General features: G+C 48.3%; 1 protein-coding gene, 1 long non-coding RNA gene and 1 pseudogene across 8 annotated transcripts; all 3 read right to left on the bottom strand.

Moving 5' to 3' along the window:
* Window positions 1–3,015: 3,015 nt before the first annotated feature.
* Window positions 3,016–4,718, bottom strand: LOC123494767 (protein FAR1-RELATED SEQUENCE 5-like; annotated as a pseudogene).
* Window positions 4,719–7,545: 2,827 nt separating this feature from the next.
* On the bottom strand, window positions 7,546–11,487 carry LOC109771787 (L-type lectin-domain containing receptor kinase S.4). Of its 7 annotated transcripts, none has more exons than XM_020330486.4 (4): window positions 11,171–11,487; window positions 10,089–11,078; window positions 8,234–9,976; window positions 7,546–8,127 (listed from the first exon to the last, which is right to left on the bottom strand). In XM_020330486.4, exons 2-4 carry the CDS (start codon window positions 10,150–10,152, stop codon window positions 7,748–7,750), a joined length of 2,187 nt encoding a protein of 728 aa, XP_020186075.1. In that variant the 5' UTR covers window positions 10,153–11,078; window positions 11,171–11,487; the 3' UTR covers window positions 7,546–7,747. The 7 variants fall into 7 exon arrangements, with proteins under 7 accessions (XP_020186075.1, XP_045086543.1, XP_045086566.1 ...); XM_045230608.2 differs by having other exon boundaries at window positions 8,234–10,872; window positions 10,959–11,078; window positions 11,171–11,481; XM_045230631.2 differs by having other exon boundaries at window positions 8,234–10,872; window positions 10,959–11,073; window positions 11,171–11,481.
* A 617-nt stretch (window positions 11,488–12,104) lies between these two features.
* Window positions 12,105–15,599, bottom strand: LOC123494635 (uncharacterized). Its single transcript, XR_006665904.2, has 2 exons — window positions 15,304–15,599; window positions 12,105–14,295 (listed from the first exon to the last, which is right to left on the bottom strand). It is a non-coding gene; the product is annotated as an uncharacterized lncRNA (long non-coding RNA).
* Window positions 15,600–22,684: the final 7,085 nt, after the last annotated feature.

The raw sequence follows: 22,684 nt of genomic DNA, 5'->3' as shown, positions 1-22,684 counted from the left end.
GGAAAAATTTCCAAGTGATGCTCAACTCAAAATCCTACACCTACCAATCCCTTCGAGTGAAGCCATTGGAAATCTCATACAGTTCAGTCATATTCTTCAGTGACAGAGACGAAGTTCTTATGGTCTCTGAGGAATTTGTTCTGACTGAGGAGTTAGGAATTCGCCAGTGCGGATTGCCTACACTGTGAGGAACATGATAGCCCTGAGGAATTAGACAGTCAAAATTCCGACCGTTGCCGTGCTACGCGCCAGCTGTCCCAAAATATCTTCCCACCTAACGGTCATATCATTGAAGGGCATTTATGTCTTATCATGGCGGGCTGCTCCCTAGGCTATAAATAGCCGCCCCCTACAACCACTAGCTGGTTGGCTGCTCCGAGAGAAACTGACACTTGTCATTTGAGAGCATCCCATCCTCCGAGGACTTTGAGCGAAAATCACCAAGTGAGGAAAACCCAAACCCAAACACCTACAAACCCAAAGTGACTGAGCATCACTAAAGAGATTGATCCTGCGTGGATCCGACGCTTGTTACCTTTGAAGACTGTGCTTCTTCCAGACGGTTAGGCGTCATGGTCTAGAGCATCCAAGAGGAATTATGGATCGCCGAGTGACCGAGTTTGTGAAGGTTCGGAAGTCACCTGAAGACTTACCACGAGTGATTGGGCGAGGTCTGTGTGACCTTAGCTCAAGGGGAATACGGTGAGTACTAAGTGTCCTGGACTGCGTGTTCAGGACTGGGTGTCCGGGACTGTGTGCCCTCGGGTTTAAATACCTAGCCGCCCTAACCAGACGTACAACTGAGACAGCAGTTGGAACTGTTCTACCAAATCATTGTCTTCACCAAGCCAACTGGTTCTATTTCCTCAACTCTTTCATTTCCTCATAACTGTGTTGTGCACTTGTTCATATCTGTGTTTGAAGACTTTGACTGAAGACTTTCTCAATTTCCTCAGTTCAATTTCTTCAGTCTGTTTGTCTTCATCCTGTGTTATCCTGTGTTTACGCTTTCTGTACTCTGTGCTTGTCTTCATTTCATCATGATGATCATGCTTGTGTTCTGCTATGCATACTTTTGAGTACTTATTCCGCTGCAAGTAGTTCTTCGCTAAGGAATTTCCTCACTGGCAAATTCCTCAGTGAAGGATTCATAAAAATTGCCTATTCACCCCCCCCCCCCTCTAGTCGATATAACGCACTTTCAGCCCCTCAGAGGATTACTTTCCATAGTAACAAGTGACAATAAATTTCGGCACACTATATAAATTTTTCCTTACCAAAGGCGCTTCACTCCCCGGCAACGGCGCCAGAAAAGAGATGACCCACAAGTATAGGGGATCTATCGTAGTCCTTTCCATAAGTAAGTGTGTCGAACCCAACGAGGAGCAGAAGGAAATGATAAGCGGTTTTCAGCAAGGTATTCTCTGCAAGCACTGAAATTATAGGTAACAGATAGTTTTGTGATAAGATAATTTGTAACGAGCAACAAGTAACAAAAGTAAATAAAGTGCAGCAAGGTGGCCCAATCCTTTTTATAGCAAAGGACAAACCTGGACAAACTCTTATATAAGGAAAAGCGCTCCCGAGGACACATGGGAATTATCGTCAAGCTAGTTTTCATCACGTTCATATGATTCGCGTTCGGTACTTTAATAATTTGATATGTGGGTGGACCGGTGCTTGGGTGCTATCCTTACTTGGACAAGCATCCCACTTATGAATAACCTCTATTGCAAGCATTCGCAACTACAACAAAAGTATTAAGGTAAATCTAACCATAGCATGAAACATATGGATCCAAATCAGCCCCTTACGAAGCAATGCATAAACTAGGGTTTAAGCTTCTGTCACTCTAGCAACCCATCATCTACTTATTACTTCCCAGTGCTTTCCTCTAGGCCCAAATAATGGTGAAGTGTCATGTAGTCGACGTTCACATAACACCACTAGAGGATAGACAACATACATCTCATCAAAATATCGAACGAATACCAAATTCACATGACTACTAATAGCAAGAATTCTCCCATGTCCTCAGGAACAAACGTAACTACTCACAAAGCATATTCATCTTCATAATCAGAGGGGTATTAATATGCATATAGGATCTGAACATATGATCTTCCACCAAATAAACCAACTAGCATCAACTACAAGGAGTAATCAACACTACTAGCAACCTACAGGTACCAATCCCGGACTTGGAGACAAGAATTGGATACAAGAGATGAACTAGGGTTTGAGAGGAGATGGTGCTGGTGAAGATGTTTATGGAGATTGCCCTCTCCCGATGAGAGGAGCGTTGGTGATGACGATGGCGATGATTTCCCCCTCCCGGAGGAAAGTATCCCCGGCAGAACAGCTCTGCCGGAGCCCTAGATTGGTTCCGCCAAGGTTCCGCCTCGTGGCGGCGGAGTCTCGTCCCGAAAGCTTGCTTATGATTTTTCTTCAGGCGAAATACTTCATATAGCAGAAGATGGGCACCGGAGGGCCAACAGGGGGCCCACGAGGCAGGGGGCGCGCCCAAGGGGGTAGGGCGCGTCCCCCCACCCTCGTGGAAAGGTGGAGGCCCCCCTGACGTATTTCTTCCGCTCAATATTTTTTATTATTTCCCAAAATAACTTTCGTGGAGTTTCAGGACTTTTGGAGTTGTACAGAATAGGTCTCTAATATTTGCTCCTTTTCCAGCCCAGAATTCCAGCTGCCGGAATTCTACCTCCTTATGTAAACCTTGTAAAATAAGAGAGAATAGGCATAAGTATTGTGACATAATGTGTAATAACAGCCCATAATGCAATAAATATCGATATAAAAGCATGATGCAAAATGGACGTATCAAGGTGGAGGTGAAGGCATGAGTTCAGGCTTTCACTCCGCTGGTTGCTTTTCATGCCAAGCCAAAACCCCTCTGTTAGATAAGCCGCGGCCCACAGTCTCCTCTTCTTATACATCCGTCTCAACCATGTTATAGTTTTTTCCGACTGCCATCTTTTGGAAAATGCGTGCCATCTCTCCTCAGACGTGGCCGTGGACGTGCTGTAGTACAGAAGAGTTCGGAACTCCTTCAAGGACTTGTGACTGAGGTGAATCTTCATATTTTTTTCTATATGCCACGTACATATACGGTGCCACACGTCTGGCAAGACTTCGCGAATTGCCTTGATCATCGCAGCGTTGGCGTCTGTGATAACACTCTTAGGCATCTTTTGACACATGGACCTCAAAAAAGTCTGCAGAAGCCACACGTATGTCTCCTCGGTCTCGTCCGAAACTATGGCACAACCAGAAACAGTGGTCTTCCGGTGATTGTTAAGACCAACAAAAGGTATGAATGGCATACCATAGCGGTTCATCTTGTACGTGTTGTCAAATACAAGCACGTCGCCGAAGTCCTCATAGTCATGACGAAACTGGGAGTCGCACCAGAACATCCTATTCAAATGTCCTTCTTTATCTAGCTTGTACTCGAAAAATAAGCTAGGATCCCTCTGTTTCCTATTGGCCATGATGCCTATGGCTGTGGCAGCATCACCTTTTGAAAGCAGCTTCCTCTTCTCCTTGCCACAAAGGTTGTATATTTCACGCTTGGTAAAACCAACACCGCCGTACCATACATGTTTGCTGATGAAGCAATCCATCATGTCGTGAATTCTAATCCCTGCAGCTCCCATGGACATTATCTCATGCTTCTGGTACTCTTTGATTTTTCTGTGGGACCAAAGAAAAGGTACCTCGTCCGGTCCTGCCAACATATGGCTATGCTTGTCCTCAAAACTTTCAACATACCAAACCCCACACTTTTGGTCAAGCTTGACGGTCAGGTGCGCTTCGCAAAAGCAGCGTGTCTCGGCTCTGAGCCTACGGCTGTGTCCTTCCTCGGTTATCAACTTGCTGTCACGTTTCCCTTGTCTGGAACAAACAAGCCGCCTATAACGCATATGACGTGACTCGGTTTTGCTAACCTGACCTTATTCTTTCTAATGCTGAAACCATTATCTCTAGCATAGCTGTTGTAGAAATCATACGCAGCATCGTGAGACGTAAAGGTCATTTCCATTATCTGCATGAACATATCCCTCTTATCATCTGCACTGGCAGTATCTTGGACATTCTTTGCCCCATCATCTTGTGTCACCTACACAATCAAACCACAGCCATGAAAACAGTTTTCTATGGTTTAACATTACTTCCATAGAACATTGATTACACACATACCTCACTCATGATGGCCGACGACTGGGACTCCCCAGAATCAGGTGCATCTAATGATTCGTCGTTAAGGCCTGTCTCCACGTCGGATTCACCGTAATAGTCGTACGCATTATGACATTAGGAAATGAACTGAAAAATACAACACAAATACATAATTACTTATCATATAATATTCCACAAGAAATTCAATTTGCATGCCAACAAAAATTTTCACTTACGTACCTGACTAATGTAATCTTCATTCGAGAGCTCCGAGTTGTTTTCCTGATCATCATCAAGCTCATCGATCTATAAATTTTCAACACAAAGATTTAATGTTGTCGGATGCCACCAAAAAATTACAACATGACAATGCCACTCACATTAAGATCGTCCCATTCGTTCCCATTCTCTGACCGATCTTCACGATCTGAATTTTCATCATCTGACCAATCTTCTATCCAGTCTTTCATCAGTTCTCCAAACTCCATGTCTACCATGATATCAGTTAACTCCTCGTCCGCCATTCCCTACAACCAATATGTATCATCACATGTGCAAACATTATCAATGATGAAATATACAACACATAGCACACGATCACGGATGTTATGTAAACAACCGCAACCGAGGCCGTTCAGATCTGCCAAACTTAGTAGGAAGATGGCCACGGCACCCGTCGTGATCACTTTCAATCGCGAGGAACTGCACGATCTCAAAACCTAGCTAGATCTGTGATTACCTCTGCCGCCGGATACCTATGTTAGCCGCCACATCAAATAACGATACTGGTGGTGCGCACAGCCGACGGCAACCGACGCTATGTGAACCCAGATCACGAGGAGCAGCACTACCGGAACAAGATCCACGATCGCATGCGCCGCCAGGTAGCTAGGTTACCCGCCCCGCTAGGTTAACCACTACCACTGGTGGCGGCAGTTTGTTCGATGTTGCCGCGAGCGAGACTAGAGGGGGGACGCGGGATGCGGTACCTGTGCGCGCTCGTTGGAGATTCACGACGTTGTCGCTCCCGCTGTCCGACGAGATAGCCGCCGCTGGAGATCTACTACGTGACTTGTGGAGCTGCGTCAATGCTCGCGAGATTGATGGAGCTGCGTGAATGATTGGATTCGGCAGGTCTTACGTGGACGTGGGGTCGTGTGATGTTTTTTTTTGGACCAGGGTACTGTACGTATACGGTCTGGGTTATACAGGGCTAGACAGGGCTTGGATCTGGGCTACAGCGGGCCAGAAAAAAAATAAACTCACGGGGACAAAAATACCCCTCCGAAATTAGGTTAGGGGGAGCACCGGAGCAGGGCTCCTGTTCTTTAATGTTCAAAGTCAAGTAGTATGTCATATGGTTTTCCTGATGTTTGGTTCATACAAGTTGCTAAATTGAGTATGTTTGGATAGGCCAAAGACCGGCGTTTCTTCATGTGGTTGGACAGGTACTTGGACATGATCGAGGAAATTTGGATGATAAATGCGCTCATATTCAGCAATGCAGCTGCTTGTAATGTGTCGCAATAAATGCAGCAACGCAGTGATGCTTCGAGGGCTGAAATTGTTGCTACGAGTGCTCAAATTGATGCTATTACGGTTGAGAATGCAGCACTGGATCGACGTATCGAAAAGTTGGCCGCCCAAAAAGAAGCTTCAGATTTTAGTCATTTAGTGTGCCTTCTTTTTGCCGTTCTTCTTCCAGTGTTTCTACTGAAACTAGTGAAGTAGAATCTCTGTCTAAAAATTGTGGTCACCGTCCTGTCCTGCCCCTCCTCTGCTCGCTTCTGTCGAATTGGACTAAAAATGTCAGGCTGGTTGGTTGGTTCTGTTGAGCTATGTAGAGCTTTGAAAAAAAATTGCAAGTTTGCCAAGGGGAAAGATCTTCATTTCGCATCACATTTTTTGCTCGGGTTTTCGAAATGATTTAAGTAACTTGACAGGCCATATATATGATCGAAAGGCAAAGGAAACAAGGGCATATGATCTACCGCGAACAAAATTAGGGCATATGATCAATGGCTGAACTCATGATGACACGATCAATGACCCCGGAGGTTGCCTCGATGCCGTCCTTTTCCCAGATGGCTTTGGGCAAAGATAAACACAATGTAAAAATAAACAACAAACTATCTGGTTACATACTCTCAACATCAAGAACAGGTTAGTCACAGAACTATCATCCAAACACCCCCACCAAATGTCAGTCAACCAAAATAGAGCAAGCAGGTACTTAGGCTAATTTTCCAGATTGGAAATGTCCCTTCATTTATGAACAAAATCCTTGCAAATTTATCCCTTGGTACTTTTTTTTGCGGCTCCGTTGGTACTGAACAGTTTAAAGTTCAAACAATGATGAATCTGATCCAAATCAGCTGAAAACAAAGAATGTTCAAATGTTCATAGGGTAAAATCATTGGCTTAAGCAGAGCCAGCACATGCATCCAACAAAAAGCGAGTTTCATGGATGCAATGACCACTGCATCATAAGCATGTTGATCGCCCGCAGAACACGGCTACTTTCGGGCATTGTTCCACCGTACCAATGGTACAATTGACAGGCAACTCACCATTCAGCGCCCTCGTCGCGACCATCAGCTTCGAGCAGATACTGATGAAACATATATAGCGCCGCCAATGAATGGTACTGCCAAACTGCAAACTGCACATGATCCTGTTCTGTCTATTTCCGCCAGTAGAGCTCCTTCACTGTGTGACCACGCATCTCCTCGCTATCCTCTGCTAGCAGCACCACCGCCCCGCATTACAGGTCCACCTCCATACAAAATGTGTTCTTAAAAAGGAAACGAAAAGAACAGAAAAGATGAAGATCCAGTATTCAGAAACTGCAACCATACATAAAATATTTCCAGGAACTCTAAGCTCAGAGCATTGCCCGCACATAGACAAGGATGGAAATTAACATCAGTTATGACCAAAATATTCTTCCTTCCATGTTGGGCACTACATTCAGAGTTCAGTCAGCAGCTTAAGCACCCTCTGGAGTGTGAGAGCTTCAGGTCCAAGACCTTCATTGGCTAATGCGAATAAATCATTATGAGAAAAGAAAAGACAGAGACTAAAACCGGTTGAACTTGAGATCTGGTACTGATACATTATTGCAAGTAAAGCCTAAATATATCAGTAAAGATGACCAATGCGTAAGTGGGATCGTGACAGCTAAAAAGCTTCGGTTGTTTCAGGTTTTTGTTAAAAATTCAGCCTGTTGCATAAGTTTCCAGTAAGACAGACGGTATCTATTCCTCCTTTTTTTTAAAGTGACAGTTACAAACATTAAACATACGAAAAAAGGGTGATTCCACCTACTTCAGGTGAATGAAGAGGGCCAGATAAGGGGAATGCATATTATTTCATCCAACAGTTTTGCCAAACCATGCGATTTTCAATACTGAAAATTACAAGCAACAATACCAAGTCAACGTACAAAGGATGTATTTTCCTGCTATCCATCCTTCTGTCTCGAAGTCAACACAGAAATAAAATATACAGTCCAAATATATAATTTCCAACACAGGAGACTAGCTATATAGCTTCATATATTCTTTATGGTGCCACAATACTCATGCAACCCTTGAAGACTGATTTCAGGAAGGGGTCTGAGCATGAGCCCTGGGTGGTTTCTATTTGTTAGTGCGTGATATACCTGCTGCATTGTTGGCCGAGCTTTGGGGTTGACTTGCAGGCAAGCAAAGGCCACCAAGGCAACCAAAATGGCATCCTTCTCCTCCTCGACGGTGAACGGTGCTGCGACGCGTCGATCCAGGGTATCCTTGAACTTCCCTTGCTGCTCTGTTCGGCAAAAGAACGGAAGGAGGAGATCGCCTGGGTGCTTTCCCATTAAAACTTCCAGCGCAACCACACCAAAGCTGTACACGTCGCACTTCTCAGTCAAAACCATGGTAGATGACAGCTCTGTAATATGAAACAAAATCAGTTTTATATCAGATCAGAAACTTTACTTCTCTCTTTCTGAATACATTTCTAAAAGAATAAAAATGGATTAAGCACATGTCAGTACCAGGAGCTATGTAGCCACATGTGCCTGCAAAAATAGTGCTCCAGCTTGAGTAGCCATGCTTCAGTTTCCTCGCCATGCCGAAGTCCGAAACATAAGCCTTATAATCGATGTCCAGAAGAATGTTGCTGCTTTTTATGTCGCGGTGCACGATTGGATCGCCACAATCATGGTGCAAGTAGGAGAGAGCTTGAGCTACGTCTGTCACAACAGCAACTCTCCTGGGCCAATCCAGCTTCTTCGCAAGCCCTTGCTCGTGCATAATGGATGACAAGCTTCCCCTCTCGATAAGATCATACACGAGGAATTTGCACTGGGAGTGGGAACAGAAGCCATACAGCTTAACGATGCATCGGTGCCTGTTTTTTGTCAACACTTCAATCTCGGCGTGAAATGTTCCCTCGTCGCTGTATTCTTCCACTGAGTGAAGGAGCTTGACGGCAAAGGTAATCCCGCCTTCAAGATGAACTCTGAAGACAGATCCGTATCCTCCAACACCAATGCAATATTTATCATCGAAATTTTCTGTTGCGCTGAGGATGTCTTCGAACGCGATCTTCCCGTCAAAATTCCATATGGAAAGTATATCTCCAGACTTCCTTTTGGTTGTGCTTTTTACATACTTTCTTCTCCAACAGACGACCGTGATGCTTACTATTGAGAGGCAAGCAAAGGAAAAGGGTGCAAAAAGAGCAAGAAGTACCATACTTGGATGTTTCCTATTTTGGTGATCCACGTCGAGCTTCGGTGTATCACATGGAGTTAAGCCATACGAATTGCCGCATAAGTACGTATTATGGTCAAGTGAGATCATGGCAGCAGCGATAAATGGAACACTGCCATCCAAATTATTATATGATAAATTCAGTTCCAACAGTTGGTAAAAATAAGAGAAATTCACTGGGATGGCACTGCTTAAATTGTTTTTACTCAAATCGAGCTCATATAGGTTGGCAAGATATCCAATTTCTTGTGGTATCTGTCCTGTCAATAAGTTGTCTGACACGAGTAACGACGATAAAGACTGACATTGTCCTATCTGAGGTGGAATGCTTCCTGAAAATTGATTTCTACTTAGATCCAGATATGAGAGAAGAACAAGAGATCCTAACTCTGGTGGTAACATTCCATTAAGCTGATTGGACTTGAGTGATAGTGTTGTAAGAGAGATTAATTTTGAGAATGTCGAAGGGATGGAACCATTTATTCGATTGTTGGAAAGATCCAAGAACTCTAAACTTGTTAGATTTCCTGTGCTACCAATGGAACCCGTGATCCGATTGTTGGAAAGATCCAGAAATTCTAAACTTGTTAGATTTGCTATGCTACCAATGGAACCCGTGATCTGATTGTTGGAAAGATCCAGATGTGAGAGAATAATAAGAGATCCAAATTGTGACGGTAATAGGCCCTTAAGCTGATTGTATCCAAGTGCCAGTGTTGTTAGAGAGGCTAATTTCAAAATGGCCGAAGGGAAGGAACCATTTATTTGATTGTTGGAAAGATCTAAGTATCGTAAACTCGTCAAATTTCCTATGCTTCGAATTGATCTTTTGGACAAAATATTATGTGAGAGATCAAGAGAGGTTAGTTTAGTACAACTACCTATGGATGGCGGGATGGGTCCATCAAGAAGATTGAAGGATAGATCTAAGAGCGCGAGCTTGGCAAGAGCGCCAATACTTGATGGAATTACGCCCCAGAGAGAGTTGCTACTGAGGTCCAGACTGACAAGATGGGGTAAATCTGCAAAAAAGTGGAGAGGCTCATTAAATTCCCGAGTGTTCTTACTGTAGTAGGCATGGTAGAAATAAATTGTAGTAAGAGAGATCGATGGAGGTTTGTTTAGTACAATTACATAAGGACGTTGGGATAGATCCTTGCAGGTCATTGGCAGACAGGGATAGATCCTTGCAGGTCATTGGCAGACAGATCCAAGTGAGTGAGCTTGGCAAGAGCACCAATGCTTGATGGGATTGGTCCCGAGAGATGGTTGTAACTGAGATTCAGATATACAAGATGAGGCAAGTCTGCAAAATGGAGCCTGTCCAGCCTGCCATCAAGGACACATAGCGGAAGCGAAATGTTGGACACAACTAAGGCAGCATCACCGGCATTGCTGCAGGCAACGCCGGTCCAGTTACAGGGGCTGGTTCCCTTTGTCCATGAGTCCAGACGATAGGTCCCTCTTCTATATAGGCCAGCTTTCCATTGGAGAAGTGCCTCTGCTTGCCGATCTAGTCATAGTGACGGATGCGTTGCATTTGAGGTACTCCTACAAGAAAGGCATGGCAAGGCAAGCAGGAGCAGCAGCAGCTCCAAGGCAAGGAGAAGGCTCATGTTGTGCAGGACTAGTTCATAGGTGAAGCTTGAAACAAACATTACATACATAGATATATAGCCCTGATGCCGTTTATTGTTGAAAATGAAGTGATTACACCTCTGCCTGCCTGTACGAAACGCCTCTGCCTGCCTGCCAGGATTACACAAGGAAACGCGTGCACGAAAGAAAGTCATATGACTTCCACACAGGCATGTACAGTATCATTGACTGAAGAAGAATCTGAAGTCTGAAACACCGCGTAGCTGTTCATCAGTGAGTGAATGAAGAGTGTTGAGGACCGACAGTCCCCGAGTACAGTCTGCTGGCCCAGCAGAAACAAGATGAACATTCGTAGCAGATATATTTGACCAGATGCAAGACTCGCAGGCTTTAGATTCATCGAACCTTGCAAACCACGCCGTGCCGCTAGTACGGATAGAATTTTCTTCTTGCTGCTCCTTCCTGCAATCCTTCAGAAGTAGTTGGTGATGTGGAGCGCCAAACGTTGACTGACCGAAAGCTGTACTGTAATTAGCGTTGAATCAACTTAAACTTATTACGAGAATGCTACTTGATTGAATTCGAGCGAGCTGCAACTGCGTACTTGCAATGCTTACCTGGTCTCGTGCCCGACCTCTGCGCCTCCCACCCATTCCAGGTCCTCCGACGGTCGAGAGGGAGGAGGTCGTTGGACAAGGCGAAAGGCGTCGAGCTGATGCGGCTTGGATTGGCTATTCGAGCGGCGGCCGGGGGAGCTCGCGCACGCGGTGGCGCATCGAGGACAAAGGGCCGGGTGACGGCGCAGGAGATGCGGAGGCCGGCGGCGCTATTCATGGATGAGGCCGCAGCCCGCAGGGGAAGAAGAGGCATCCTACGGTCGGTTAGTGGTGGGGAAGGGGAGGAAGATACACATGGACCGGGGCCGCTATTCATGCGTGAGGTGCTAGAGTCATGACATATGGGTCCCTGCTGCAGAGATAATAACTCTATTATCGCACTTGCTATTTAACAACTAGTAACTGAAAAAAAAATCGGCAGTCAGTAGATTTTGAGCATGTATGGTTGAGAGCACCGCCCCAAGACGAGACGGGGCAAGGTGGTCGGAGCGTCCTCGGCGAGGCCGAGCCAGGACCTCGTCGCATACGGGGCAAACGTGGTTGGCCCTCCTATCGCAGGCGAAGAATGAAGATTGAACGATGCAGGTGAGCCTTTTTGTTTTCGCCACCGCTTAGGTTAGATAGTCGTTGAGCTCGAGACAGGGGCTCACACAGGAACAAACCATGAGGAGGGGGGGAGGGGGAGGGGGAGACAGGTAGTAAGAAAAGTAATGTTGTGCGGGGGAGCGAAGAAGAAGGTCAATCGTTGGATTTCAATCCAACGCTCGGAGGAAATCAGTTGGAAGTTAACATGTATATGCAGCCTCTAACTTTATGGGTTGAAATGATATTTTGGCAAGGAAATGTGGCAAAACAGAACTGGATAATTTTCTTCAGTTACTCTGTTTTACTTCTCCCTTTAATCATCCCTACTCCCCTTCTCACACCCTATACCTTTATACTTTTATGTATCATCCAGATTCATCTTTTATTGACATAAGACAGTACAAATAATCAAACTACCAAGTAAAACAGGCTGAACGGTCAGATCCACCAGCAAAATTATTTTGACGAAAAAGGGTTTCCCCCCGTTTTATTAGATTATAAAGCATTGGCCAAAGAGAGCCAGCACCCACCATACAACGATCATTACAACAGGAAAGAAAAGAAAAGAAAACGGCAAAGATACAAGACATCGGAGGAGCCGCTAACAATGTTTGAATGCACCAAGAGCTGGAACATCAAGACCCTCGGCTAACACGGTCCTGCAATCGATATGACCAAGACAAGGTAGCAACCCGCCGTTAGAGGAAAATCACGCTCCATCAACTCCCATAAGGCCACCGTCGTTGTTCCGTCATCCGTGTCTGCCTCCAAAGAAGGCCCCCTGCCCTCTCGTCCTGGATCGGAGGACGCCGCACCATCGGCAGGCAGAGCCACTCACCCCCGAGCTCGTACGACCTGGACCAACAGGTAATAAGGGAGAGGACGGCAGCACGACAACCTCCTCTTGCAAAGCAGCACCCTGTACATCACCACACCTCCGGCAAGGACCGACGTCAACCGCAAGCAGCCGAGCAGAGCATCTCTGTAGAGTCCGGTAGGCCCCCACCAACTTCGAAGCCCCAACCAACACTCCACAGTCCCAAGGTGGCACCTTAAAGAAGAAAAAGGCCGCCGGAGCGCCATCGCCACCCAATCCAGAGATTTTGGGTTTTTACCCGGGACTTGGAGGTGGAGGGCAGGGTAGGATCTCGATGTCGCCTACAGGAAGGGGAACGACGCCCTCGGCGCCGCCGGCATCATGGTGGCAGCAGCCAGCCAAGGGATTCCCCCAATCCAAAGCTCTTTGACCCCATCCCCAACCAGCCACTGGATGGAAGAACCAGCAACGACAGTCGAGGCAGGAGAGGAAATTGAGGAAGAAGGCCACCAGCAGAGATCCGCTCCACGGACCGACGAGGAGGCCCAGAGAGCACGCGCCCCGCTCGCCACCGGCATGCCACCCGCGCGGCCAAGGCGGCGCCCCTCCGCGCCGCGCCCACCATCCGCCGCTGGATAGGGGGCGCCACCCCGACCGTGGCCTCCGCCACGCCTCCATGCGCACCAGGAGCAGAGCACCACCACCAGGGAGCCCTTCACACCGCCGCCAAACACCGACCCTGTCGCCACAGCCTACCGCAGCGTCGTTGCGCCCTCCGCCAGCATAGCGCCGCCGCCCGACCTCACCAGCCTGCGTTGGCCGCCATCGGGCAGGGGAAGAACGGCCCCGCCACCGCCGACGCCGACTGGGCTTCGCCCGTCCGCGCGAGCCGGCGGCGGCGAGGGATGGGAGGGAGGGGAGAGGGGAGTGCTTGCGGCAGCTAGGGTTTCCCCTCCGGGTTGCTCACGGGAGGGGGAGGAGGGGCTTTCCAAGATCTGCCCCGTCTTCTCTTTTTTCCATCCAGCAAAATTACTTTCGATCCAACCATCACTGAAGTTAAACCAAATAGCATGAAACACATAGGATTTACATAAAAGTATGTTGCTAACTGAAAGTTAAGTGCTCAAACACATATGAGCGAGGAAAACTAGATTGGAGGGAGGTTTTGCTTTCGTTGCCATGCTTACAGTGATTGGTTTCTCTTTGGCTTCTATACGAAATCACACTCGTCGGACCTATAAAAAATTGTGAAGTAAGGGACTGCTAAAGATGAGGCGATTGAAAAAGAGTCACATTTCCATGAGATTCTCTTTAAATCATTGGGTATCAATTCAATTGCTGCATTTTCTCCCCTAGCCATGGTTTATCTTCTTCCTCCCCAAGTCGTTGTTGGTTCTTCTTACCTAACAATACCAGTCAACCCCGCCCCTCAGCCCATCCCACACCATCTCCACCGTCACATGTGACCGGTGAGCATTGTAGTGTGCCACCTCATCATCCCGTCTTGCTCGAGCTTCCACCTTTGTCGTGCCTCCGTCAACCCCGGCCATCCCTCTATACCGCCATGATGTTTGGTGTCAGCGACCTCCACGCACATGAATCTGTCAAACCTCTGCCTTGCTTATGTCTGCAACGGCACAGTCGGCTGTGTTATTGTCGGATTTGGCTCCCTCCTGGCGAGACCGATTGGCCACGGCCACCGGGCGAAATCGACTGATCCATACTACATTTTCAAATAACTGTAAGTAGCAAATCTGATGAAGAAAAAGAAGAACAAAATCTAAAAAAATGCTTTGAGGAAAGTTTTGACGAGAAGAGACAAGTGAGGCAGATTATTTGGATGATAGGTGGTGGGGAGGCTATCAAAGTATCGGTGTACGTTGGATCCGCTGACAGGGCGTTGGCCCTAGGGAGCTAAAAGAAAACAGGGAAACATAAAATGTTCGAACCAACTTTATTAATTTTAAATTTCTGATACGCGAGTACCAGTATTGACATGTGAAATGAAGGCGCTGTGCTACTGTGGCAATTTTGCAATTTCCTTCAACATTTTCTTTTCCCTCCAGACCGACCGAACCATCCCTGTTCGTCTTCAGCGGCGTGGCAGGGCGACTAAGAAAAAGGGTTTCCCCCCGCGGCGTGGCAGGGCGACTCTAGCAGCTCCGACGAAGCGGTGACTCCAGCCATGAGCCATCCCACAAGCGGCCCGGCTACTCCAACCTTACAGTACTGTATCACCACGGGCGCGTAGACCTTGGACCCGGCGGCAACTCTTGCAAGCACGAGTGCTGCACCTCTCCGGCGACTAGGTGAACGATTCTACCAGTCGATTTCGTCTATCCTTTCGATTTTGCTCAAAATTGGCTAGCTCCATTATCCCCAACTTTCCCTTGGTCTCTGTCCCCGGCCATAGCAGCGAGCGGCATGCCACAGGGAAGCTCCAACTCAGCGTCTCAATCCCGGCCGGCGTGCCGTGCACCGAGGGATGATGAGGCATATAATCAAGAAGGCAAACGAAAGAAGTGTTGAACAATTCTGTAAATTAACTATGATCAAGGAAACTGCATTTTGAATTAACCAACTTAAGATGACAATCTGAAGCAATCTATAATCTACTTCAATTATCACATGATAGCAGAAGAACTCATCTAGCAATGCTAGTGACCAAATCAGTCTATTCTTAAACATGGCAGGAAGCCAACAAAACAATGGGATACTAACTGAATGTTACCTTAACAGAAACGCAGGTGTTGAAGTGGAAGCCTGACGAAGCTAGAGAGGCGGAAGTGGTGATGCAGATCAGCGAGCAGCGTGCAGAGACACTTCCCAGAACATTGATTGCTCCGGCACCCGTGCAGGTCAGCAAGCCGGAGGAGGAACGGAGATTACTGCTCTCCCCGTCCTGCAGCACAACAGGAAAGGGATGGCGAGGCTCCGACGGTGAAACAGAGAAGAACTAAGGTGAGTGCTTTTTCTGTGCGTCTTCCAATCTGGGACGTCTCCCTTTTATAGACTCGAACCAGCAATCAACCCTAAATCAACGAACTGCCTAAACTTCAGGATCCGCCCCATGAAGTTTCTCCCACGCACTCCTCCTCCTGCGGCGACTACTTGTGCAAGTTTATCCACCAGAGAATTCCTGCGGCCGCCATGGTACCGTTGATGAGATGGACTTCAGTTTGTACTCCCTCCGTTTCTTTTTATTCCGTATATAAGATTTGGTCAAAGTCAAACTACACAAAGTTTGACTTAATTTATATAAAAAAATATAAACATCTACAATACTAAAACTATATAGTATGAAAATACATTTCATAATGCATCTAATAATATTGATTTCATATTGTGAATGTTTATATTATTTTTTTAATATGGTAGCTAGAACAGTTTTGTATGTAGCTGCTCAGGGGCTCATAACTTTCTAAAAAGAGCCGCACTGCAAAACAGACAGGGGAGGCGACCCGCTCCCATCCCCGCAACCCTAGCCGCCGCCGCCTCCCCTGCCCGTCGCCGGAGGGATCCGGCCGCCCTCGCCGGCGCGCGGCCCAGATCCGGCCCTCCCTCCCCCCGCCCTTCCTCCCCCCCCCCTCCTTCCGCCCTCGCGCCGCCTCCCCGGGAGGCGGCCGGGGCGGCCCCCGCGCCGCTGCACTCGGCCTCGCTCCGCTCTTCCTCTCCCTTGCCGTCGCCGGCGGGCGCCCCCGGCTCCGGCCCGGGGGGTGCCGGCGGCGGCAGGATCTCCTATCCCCGCGCGCGCGTCCTCCTGGCCCAAGGCAGGGGGGCGGCGGAGGTGTCGCTCGGCTTGGCGGCGGTCCGGTGACCCGGCGGGGTGGCCGGCGGCAGACATGGTGGCGGCGCTGCTCCTTGGCGGCGGGGCGGCGTGGTGGTGCTGGGTGGCCGACGTCGCGCCCCCGGCCCAGATCTGGGCCCGGCGGGCCCCATCTGGGTCCTAGCGGGCCGACCCCCCGGCAAGGCCTCGTTGTCTGCGGCGCGGTGAGGAGGAGGAGCGGCTCGGATATGGGGCGTCGGCGCCGATGGTGTGCCCGCAACAGCGCGAAGGCGGGAGCTTTACGGGCCCACGAGGGCTCGGCCGGGCTTGTGGGCCCACAGGCCTGGTGTGCTCCTGCTATTGCATCCGGACGGCTACCGTCGCAGACGGTGGAGGTGGGGCCCTCCCGCGTGCCGACGGTGTTGATGCCCTAGTCCCGGCTCTGATCCTTCGCCGCACTGTCCTCATTTCGCGGTGCCGTGGTGAGACGGCGTGGGGGCCTCATGACCGCGTTGGCGCAGGGTGGTGGTTGGTTTGGTGGATGGATCCGGAGCGCCCGAGGTGCGGGTTGGGATCGGGGGAAACCCCTGTCGGCGTGGCCGACACCGGCGCGGTGGCGCCTGTGGGTGCCACCTGACCTTCCGGGAGGGCGTCGGGGGCTACCCTGCCTCTCGCCTCGTCGTGTACCAGGGGAAACCCTTGGCAGCAGCGTCGTCATCATCGCGATCCTTCTTGGAGGTGTTGATAGGTGCCGGCGCTTCGGAGTCTTGGAGCCTAGGGGTAGATTCCGGTGGGCGCAGCGATCGCGAGGCTTCTTCGTTTTTGTTGATCCGCCGTTGTCGGCATTTATTTCTTTTGCTCTTTCTCTGTCTTTTTTTTTTGGCGTGTCTGTGTTGCTTCCGTCCCAGCACCTATCCCTGTATGGTTCGGTTGGTTGCTTTATATACAAAACGGGGGAAACCCTTTTTGTATATTTTTAATATAAAGTTAGTCAAACTTTACAAAATTTGACTTTGACCAAACCTTATATGCGGATTAAAAAGAAACAGAGGGAGTATCAATCAAACAGACCAGAATTCAGTCCTGCTAGAAACGGAATCGGTTGACACCAGGGTCAGACCTCGACTCACCCGTTTGCACATTCCCGACCTGTAACTCTGTTTGTGAATGCTGACAGCAGAACTGTACTGAAACAAGGTTTCAGACTTTGTGTTCCATTTACATATGACAGTACCATCATGACAATTTCCTTATGAAAATATAGTGTGTAAATGTCACTGCAATAAAGCTCTGTAATCGCACTATATTTCCAACAAGAAGGGCAATCATCTATGGTGAATTAAATTAGGTTACATATGATCAATGGTTGAACTTACATGAGCATATGATCAAATCTCCCTGGAGGCTGCCTTGCCGCCGCGTCCTTCTCCCAGATGGCTCTCGGCAAAGATAAGCGCAGTGTCAAAATAAACAAAAGACAGCATACTCTCAACAGCAAAAACTAGTTAATCACTGAATTATCATCCAAACATTCCCACAAAATGGCAAGATCAATGCAAATCCTTCCATATCTATCTCATTCAAACATGGGCGTAATGATGGCCCTGGTCCAAGCCAGCTGAGAACAAAGCAGACAAGAGCTGGCAGAATGTCCATCGGTAAAAATTACTGCAGAGTGTAAAATAACCCGCAGTACAGTTCCACCATACATAAAATGTTTACAGGAATGGTAAGCTCAGAGTATTGCACACACATAGAAATGGTGGAAATTAACTTCTGTCAACTTCAGATACCTGCAGCTATAGCATGATTCAGCGTGAAATTGAAGCCGCGCAGAGTGATTTTGAGTTCATCTTTTATCACAAAGGAAGCTGCTTGGTGCTTTCGCTATACCTCTCAACATACTTGATCAGTAAAGCAGATATTCATGAACAAGTTCTGAGTTCTATGCGCATATGTACATGGGCTCCTCACATTGTAAATTGTAGGCTGAAAAGCTTTGGTTGCTTCAAGTTCTGTCCGCTAAACATCCAGCCTGTTGCGTAAGTTCCCACTAGAATATACTGTGCTGTGTATATTCCCATTCAAAAAGTATTGATGCATGAATCCACTTTTGACAATTACAAACATAACCATCTAGAAAAAGAAGAAGGTGATTCTGCCTAATTCAGCTGAATGAAGAGACAAAGATGTGGAATGCATATATCTTCATCCAACATTTTTGCCAAACCTTGCGAATTTTCGATACTGAAACTACAAGAACAATTACTGAGTCAACGTACAAAGGATGTATTTTCCTTGTTATCAATCCTTCCATCCTTGAAATCTACACACAAATACAAATACAGAGGCCAAATATATAATTCCCAACACAGGAGCTTCATATATTCTTTATTGAGCCACAATAAGCATGCAAATCTTGGAGCCTGATTTCGGACTGAGCATGAGCGCTGGCCGTTTTCTATTTGAGAGTGCCTGATATACCTGCTGCATTGTTGGCCGGGATCTGGGACTGACTTGATATATTCTATGGATCGGTTAGGCTAGGATTCCAGCAACAGTGGTGGTAGGTATTACCTTCTTCTTGTGGCTCGAGGAGCTCCCGGTGCCGGCCATGGTGACGGTGGCCGGTGATGGCAGAGTAGCGGTGGTGGTGCTTCCCATCAGCACTGCACTAACCCTAGATCGGTAGGGGATTAGGTGGGGTGTACGGCGTTGCGACGAACCTCGTGATGCGAGCCGCCAGCCCCCACCTCTTTATATAGTGCAGGTGACACGGGCCCGTCAACCATAGTCGGTTGAGCGCCCCCGATCAGGGCGCAGATCTAAGGGCCCGGTGGGCCGTTGGGCCCACACGGTGGAGATCATCCTAACATTCTCCCCCTTGATCTCAACTTTTACTTTTGACCTTATACTTTTACTTTACTCGTTTCATAACAGATCAATACATAGAACATGTTTCATCGTCACAGCTCAATTGCCGATAGAATCAGATAGCCACAACGTACCTCTCTGTTTTGAAACAAATTCTTTAACCTTGAGCCCTTTATTGTCCGGAAATCTTAGACTATACCATAAAACCCATGTCGCCTGTGTGTTCTCCGAACACACTGGGTGGTAAGCCTTTAATAAGCAGATCTGCAAATACTTGTCTATTGCTTTTATGCTTCAAGCATTTTTACATAATTCCGGACTTTCTCCTTTACAACGCATAACTCTGTGTCACCGTGTTTGGCATCAACACTTGACTCGTTGTCATAGGAGCGAAAAACTTAAAATGGTTATCGCTGTTGTCAACCATTATTAACTCCGGGTACAGGTCTCCTTAACCATTTTGCCTGTCCCTCAGCCTCATATCAAGCTATAAAATATCTTTGCATCACGTTGATGATAATTGTTTCATTCTTTGGAGCTTTTCCACACAAAAACCTCCAAGTATGAAAGTTAGCGACAATTGTGGATTTCGCTATACATTTCACATCTCCTGTCTTTGTACTCACAATCTTTTGAGAGCACTTATTTCTTTCAGCATGAGGCCGGTATCTTTGACTCCATTCCAGTGATCTATATATGTACTGGACATTGCCAAAACAACCTGGATACGTGAATTGTGTCAGGGTAATATATTGAGCTTCCAACAGCTGAAGCATATGGAGTGGCTCGCATCTTAGTGAGCGTTTTGGACATTGAGTTCGTGCCTGACGTGGTTAACTGGACTTATAGAGGAGAGGTGTTTCCTCTTGAGATCGAGTTTGAGGACGCTGCCCTGTTTTCTGAGGCAATGATTGGGAATGATGTTGACATGCACGAGGGGGACGACAGTGTGGGAGCGGAGGGGGCACCGACTGACGAGTCGACTCGTGAGGGGACTAACGGCTCCCGTCCTGTGGCTCAGACCGGGGATGGGACCGGGGTTGAGCCGGCACCTTCACCATCGGTGCCTATGACCTCGTTGCGGTTCGGGTCCTTTGAGCCAGCCTCTGCCCCTCCCAGACTTTGGAGTGACCGGGTAGATTCTGATGAGGCATTTGAGCAGTCACTACCTTTGTTGGAGTTTGAGGATGCCGGTGGGGCACTGGCTGGATGCTCCGTGCGGACATCGTCGGTGAGGACTTTGGTTGGTTCCGGGGACGGGGAGTCGGTGGTTGATCCACCGGAGGCTCTCTTTCCTTCGGGCGTGGCGGCGGCGGCCGTGCCTTCTGTGGCGTTGGGGGAGGGGGGCTTGGGGCAGGCGGCTCTAACTCTCACTTCCCCTTTCACTTCCCCGACATCGGCATCGCTGGTCATGACGGGACTGGCAGGTGCTGGGAGAGGAGGTCCGAGGCAGGCGGCCTCGGCTCTCTCTCCTTCGGGCGTGGCGGCGGCGCCCGCGCCTTCTGTGGCGTCGGGGGAGGGGGATCTGGGGCAGGCGGCCCTGACTCCTCTTTCCTCGTCGACGGTCAGGAGGACCGCATCTCCTTCGTCTGTGGCGGCGCCCGCGCCTTTGGTGGCGTTGGGGGAGGGGGGTATGGGGCAGGCGGCCCTGACTCCTCCTTCCTCGTCGGCAGTCAGGAGGTCCCCGCATCCTCCTAGCGTACCCGTTGCTATGGGTCTCGGCTTGGGGCACTTGTCCGAGGGGCATGGGAGCCCGCGATCGCCTCCTCCGGTTTCCTTGGTTGACCCTTCGCGGGTTTCACCGCGAGGGGTTACTAGGGAAGAGGTCGTTGCTTTTGGCGGGATCCCGGACCCGGCCTCAACGGGGAGACGGATGAGTGCCCGCATTCAGGAGCTTCCGGAGGTTGATGACATGCAGCAGAGGTGCGCTATGAGGGCGGCCAAGCTTCATGACGCTGCGATCTCTACTGGTATGTCCGTCAACATATCTAATTCTTTATTGCATTTTTCTAATGAGGAAATTATAAATAATGCAAACCAATTAGGAGTTTCACTCGGGGCTACAGATAGTGAGATTTCCAATTCGGTGAATGATTTATTAGATTTGGAGGCGGAGCGTGCCTTAGAAACTATTCTTAATCTTGCAGCGGTTAAACCCATGAATGACAATGAGATTAATGCATTAGGGGTTCGAGTGCTCGATAATATGTGTGTGGATCTAGCACCATCCAATCATGAGTCTGAGGACGATGATATGCCCATAGAGAATGCAGTTGTTTCTTCCGCTGAGCCCGGTTATGAGGATCAGGAGTTAGGTCTTAGTAAGCCCAAACATAAGTGGAAACGGAAAATTTACCCCGCTTCTGCAGTTCGTAGGAGTGCTAGGATTCGGACGACTAAAAAATTTCATGATGAGTGATGAAAGGAATCTTTTGGAATAGCAGAGGTCTGAAAGACTTGGCTAAAAGAAGGTTTCTTGCTGAGGCTTCTCTGGAGCATCGTTTAGATTTTATTGCTCTATCGGAAACTGGTAGAGACAACTTTGCGCCCCAGTTCCTTTCCTCTCTTGCGGGTGGTGTTGATTTTGATTGGCATTGCCTCCCTCCGCGAGGAAGATCGGGTGGTATCTTGCTGGGTGTGAGATGCGATTCGCTTGAAGTCCGGAGTGTAGTGATGGGTGACTTCGCGGTTAAGTTTCGAGTCAGGTCTAAGGTTGATGGTTTCAACTGGGCGTTGGTGGCGGTTTATGGTGCCGCACAGCCCGAGCTTAAACCGGAATTTTTGGCGGATCTTGTTCGGATTTGTGGGTCCGAACAGCTTCCAATCTTAGTTGGGGGTGATTTCAACATCATTAGGAGGAGAGAGGAGAAGAATAATGATAACTTTGACGGCAGGTGGTCGTTCATGTTCAATACTATTATTGAAAGCTTGGATCTGAGGGAGATAGAGCTTTCTGGTAGAAAGTTTACCTGGGCTAACTCTTTGCCCAACCCGACTTTCGAGAAGCTTGATCGCGTTCTTGCGAGTGTGGAGTGGGAACAGAAGTTCCCGCTTGTGACGGTTCAAGCTCTTTCACGGGGTTTTTCCGATCACACACCCCTGTTCGTTGACTCAGGGGAGCCGAACCACGTGGGAAACAAAAACACCTTTTCTTTTGAGATGGCCTGGTTCGAACGCGAAGGGTTCCTAGACCTGATCGCTAGTGAATGGGCGAAGGGTGTAGGCGGTAGGACCGCGGTTGAGCGTTGGCAAAATAAGATTAGGAGTTTGCGAAGCTTCTTACGGGGTTGGGCTAAGCACCTTAGTGGGGTATATAAGATTGAAAAGGACAGGCTCATCTCTCTTATACAGAATCTGGACGTTAAGGCCGAATCCACGATTTTGATGCCTGCTGAGCTCCAGGTTAAAACTGAAGCAGAGAAGAGGTTGAAAGAACTTCTCCGCGAAGACGAATTGAAGTGGGCTTTGCGGG

This window comes from Aegilops tauschii, chromosome 1 (assembly GCF_002575655.3).
Source record: "Aegilops tauschii subsp. strangulata cultivar AL8/78 chromosome 1, Aet v6.0, whole genome shotgun sequence".
Classification (NCBI taxonomy): Eukaryota; Viridiplantae; Streptophyta; class Magnoliopsida; order Poales; family Poaceae; genus Aegilops; species Aegilops tauschii.
This window is presented reverse-complemented; position numbering and strand designations above follow the sequence as displayed.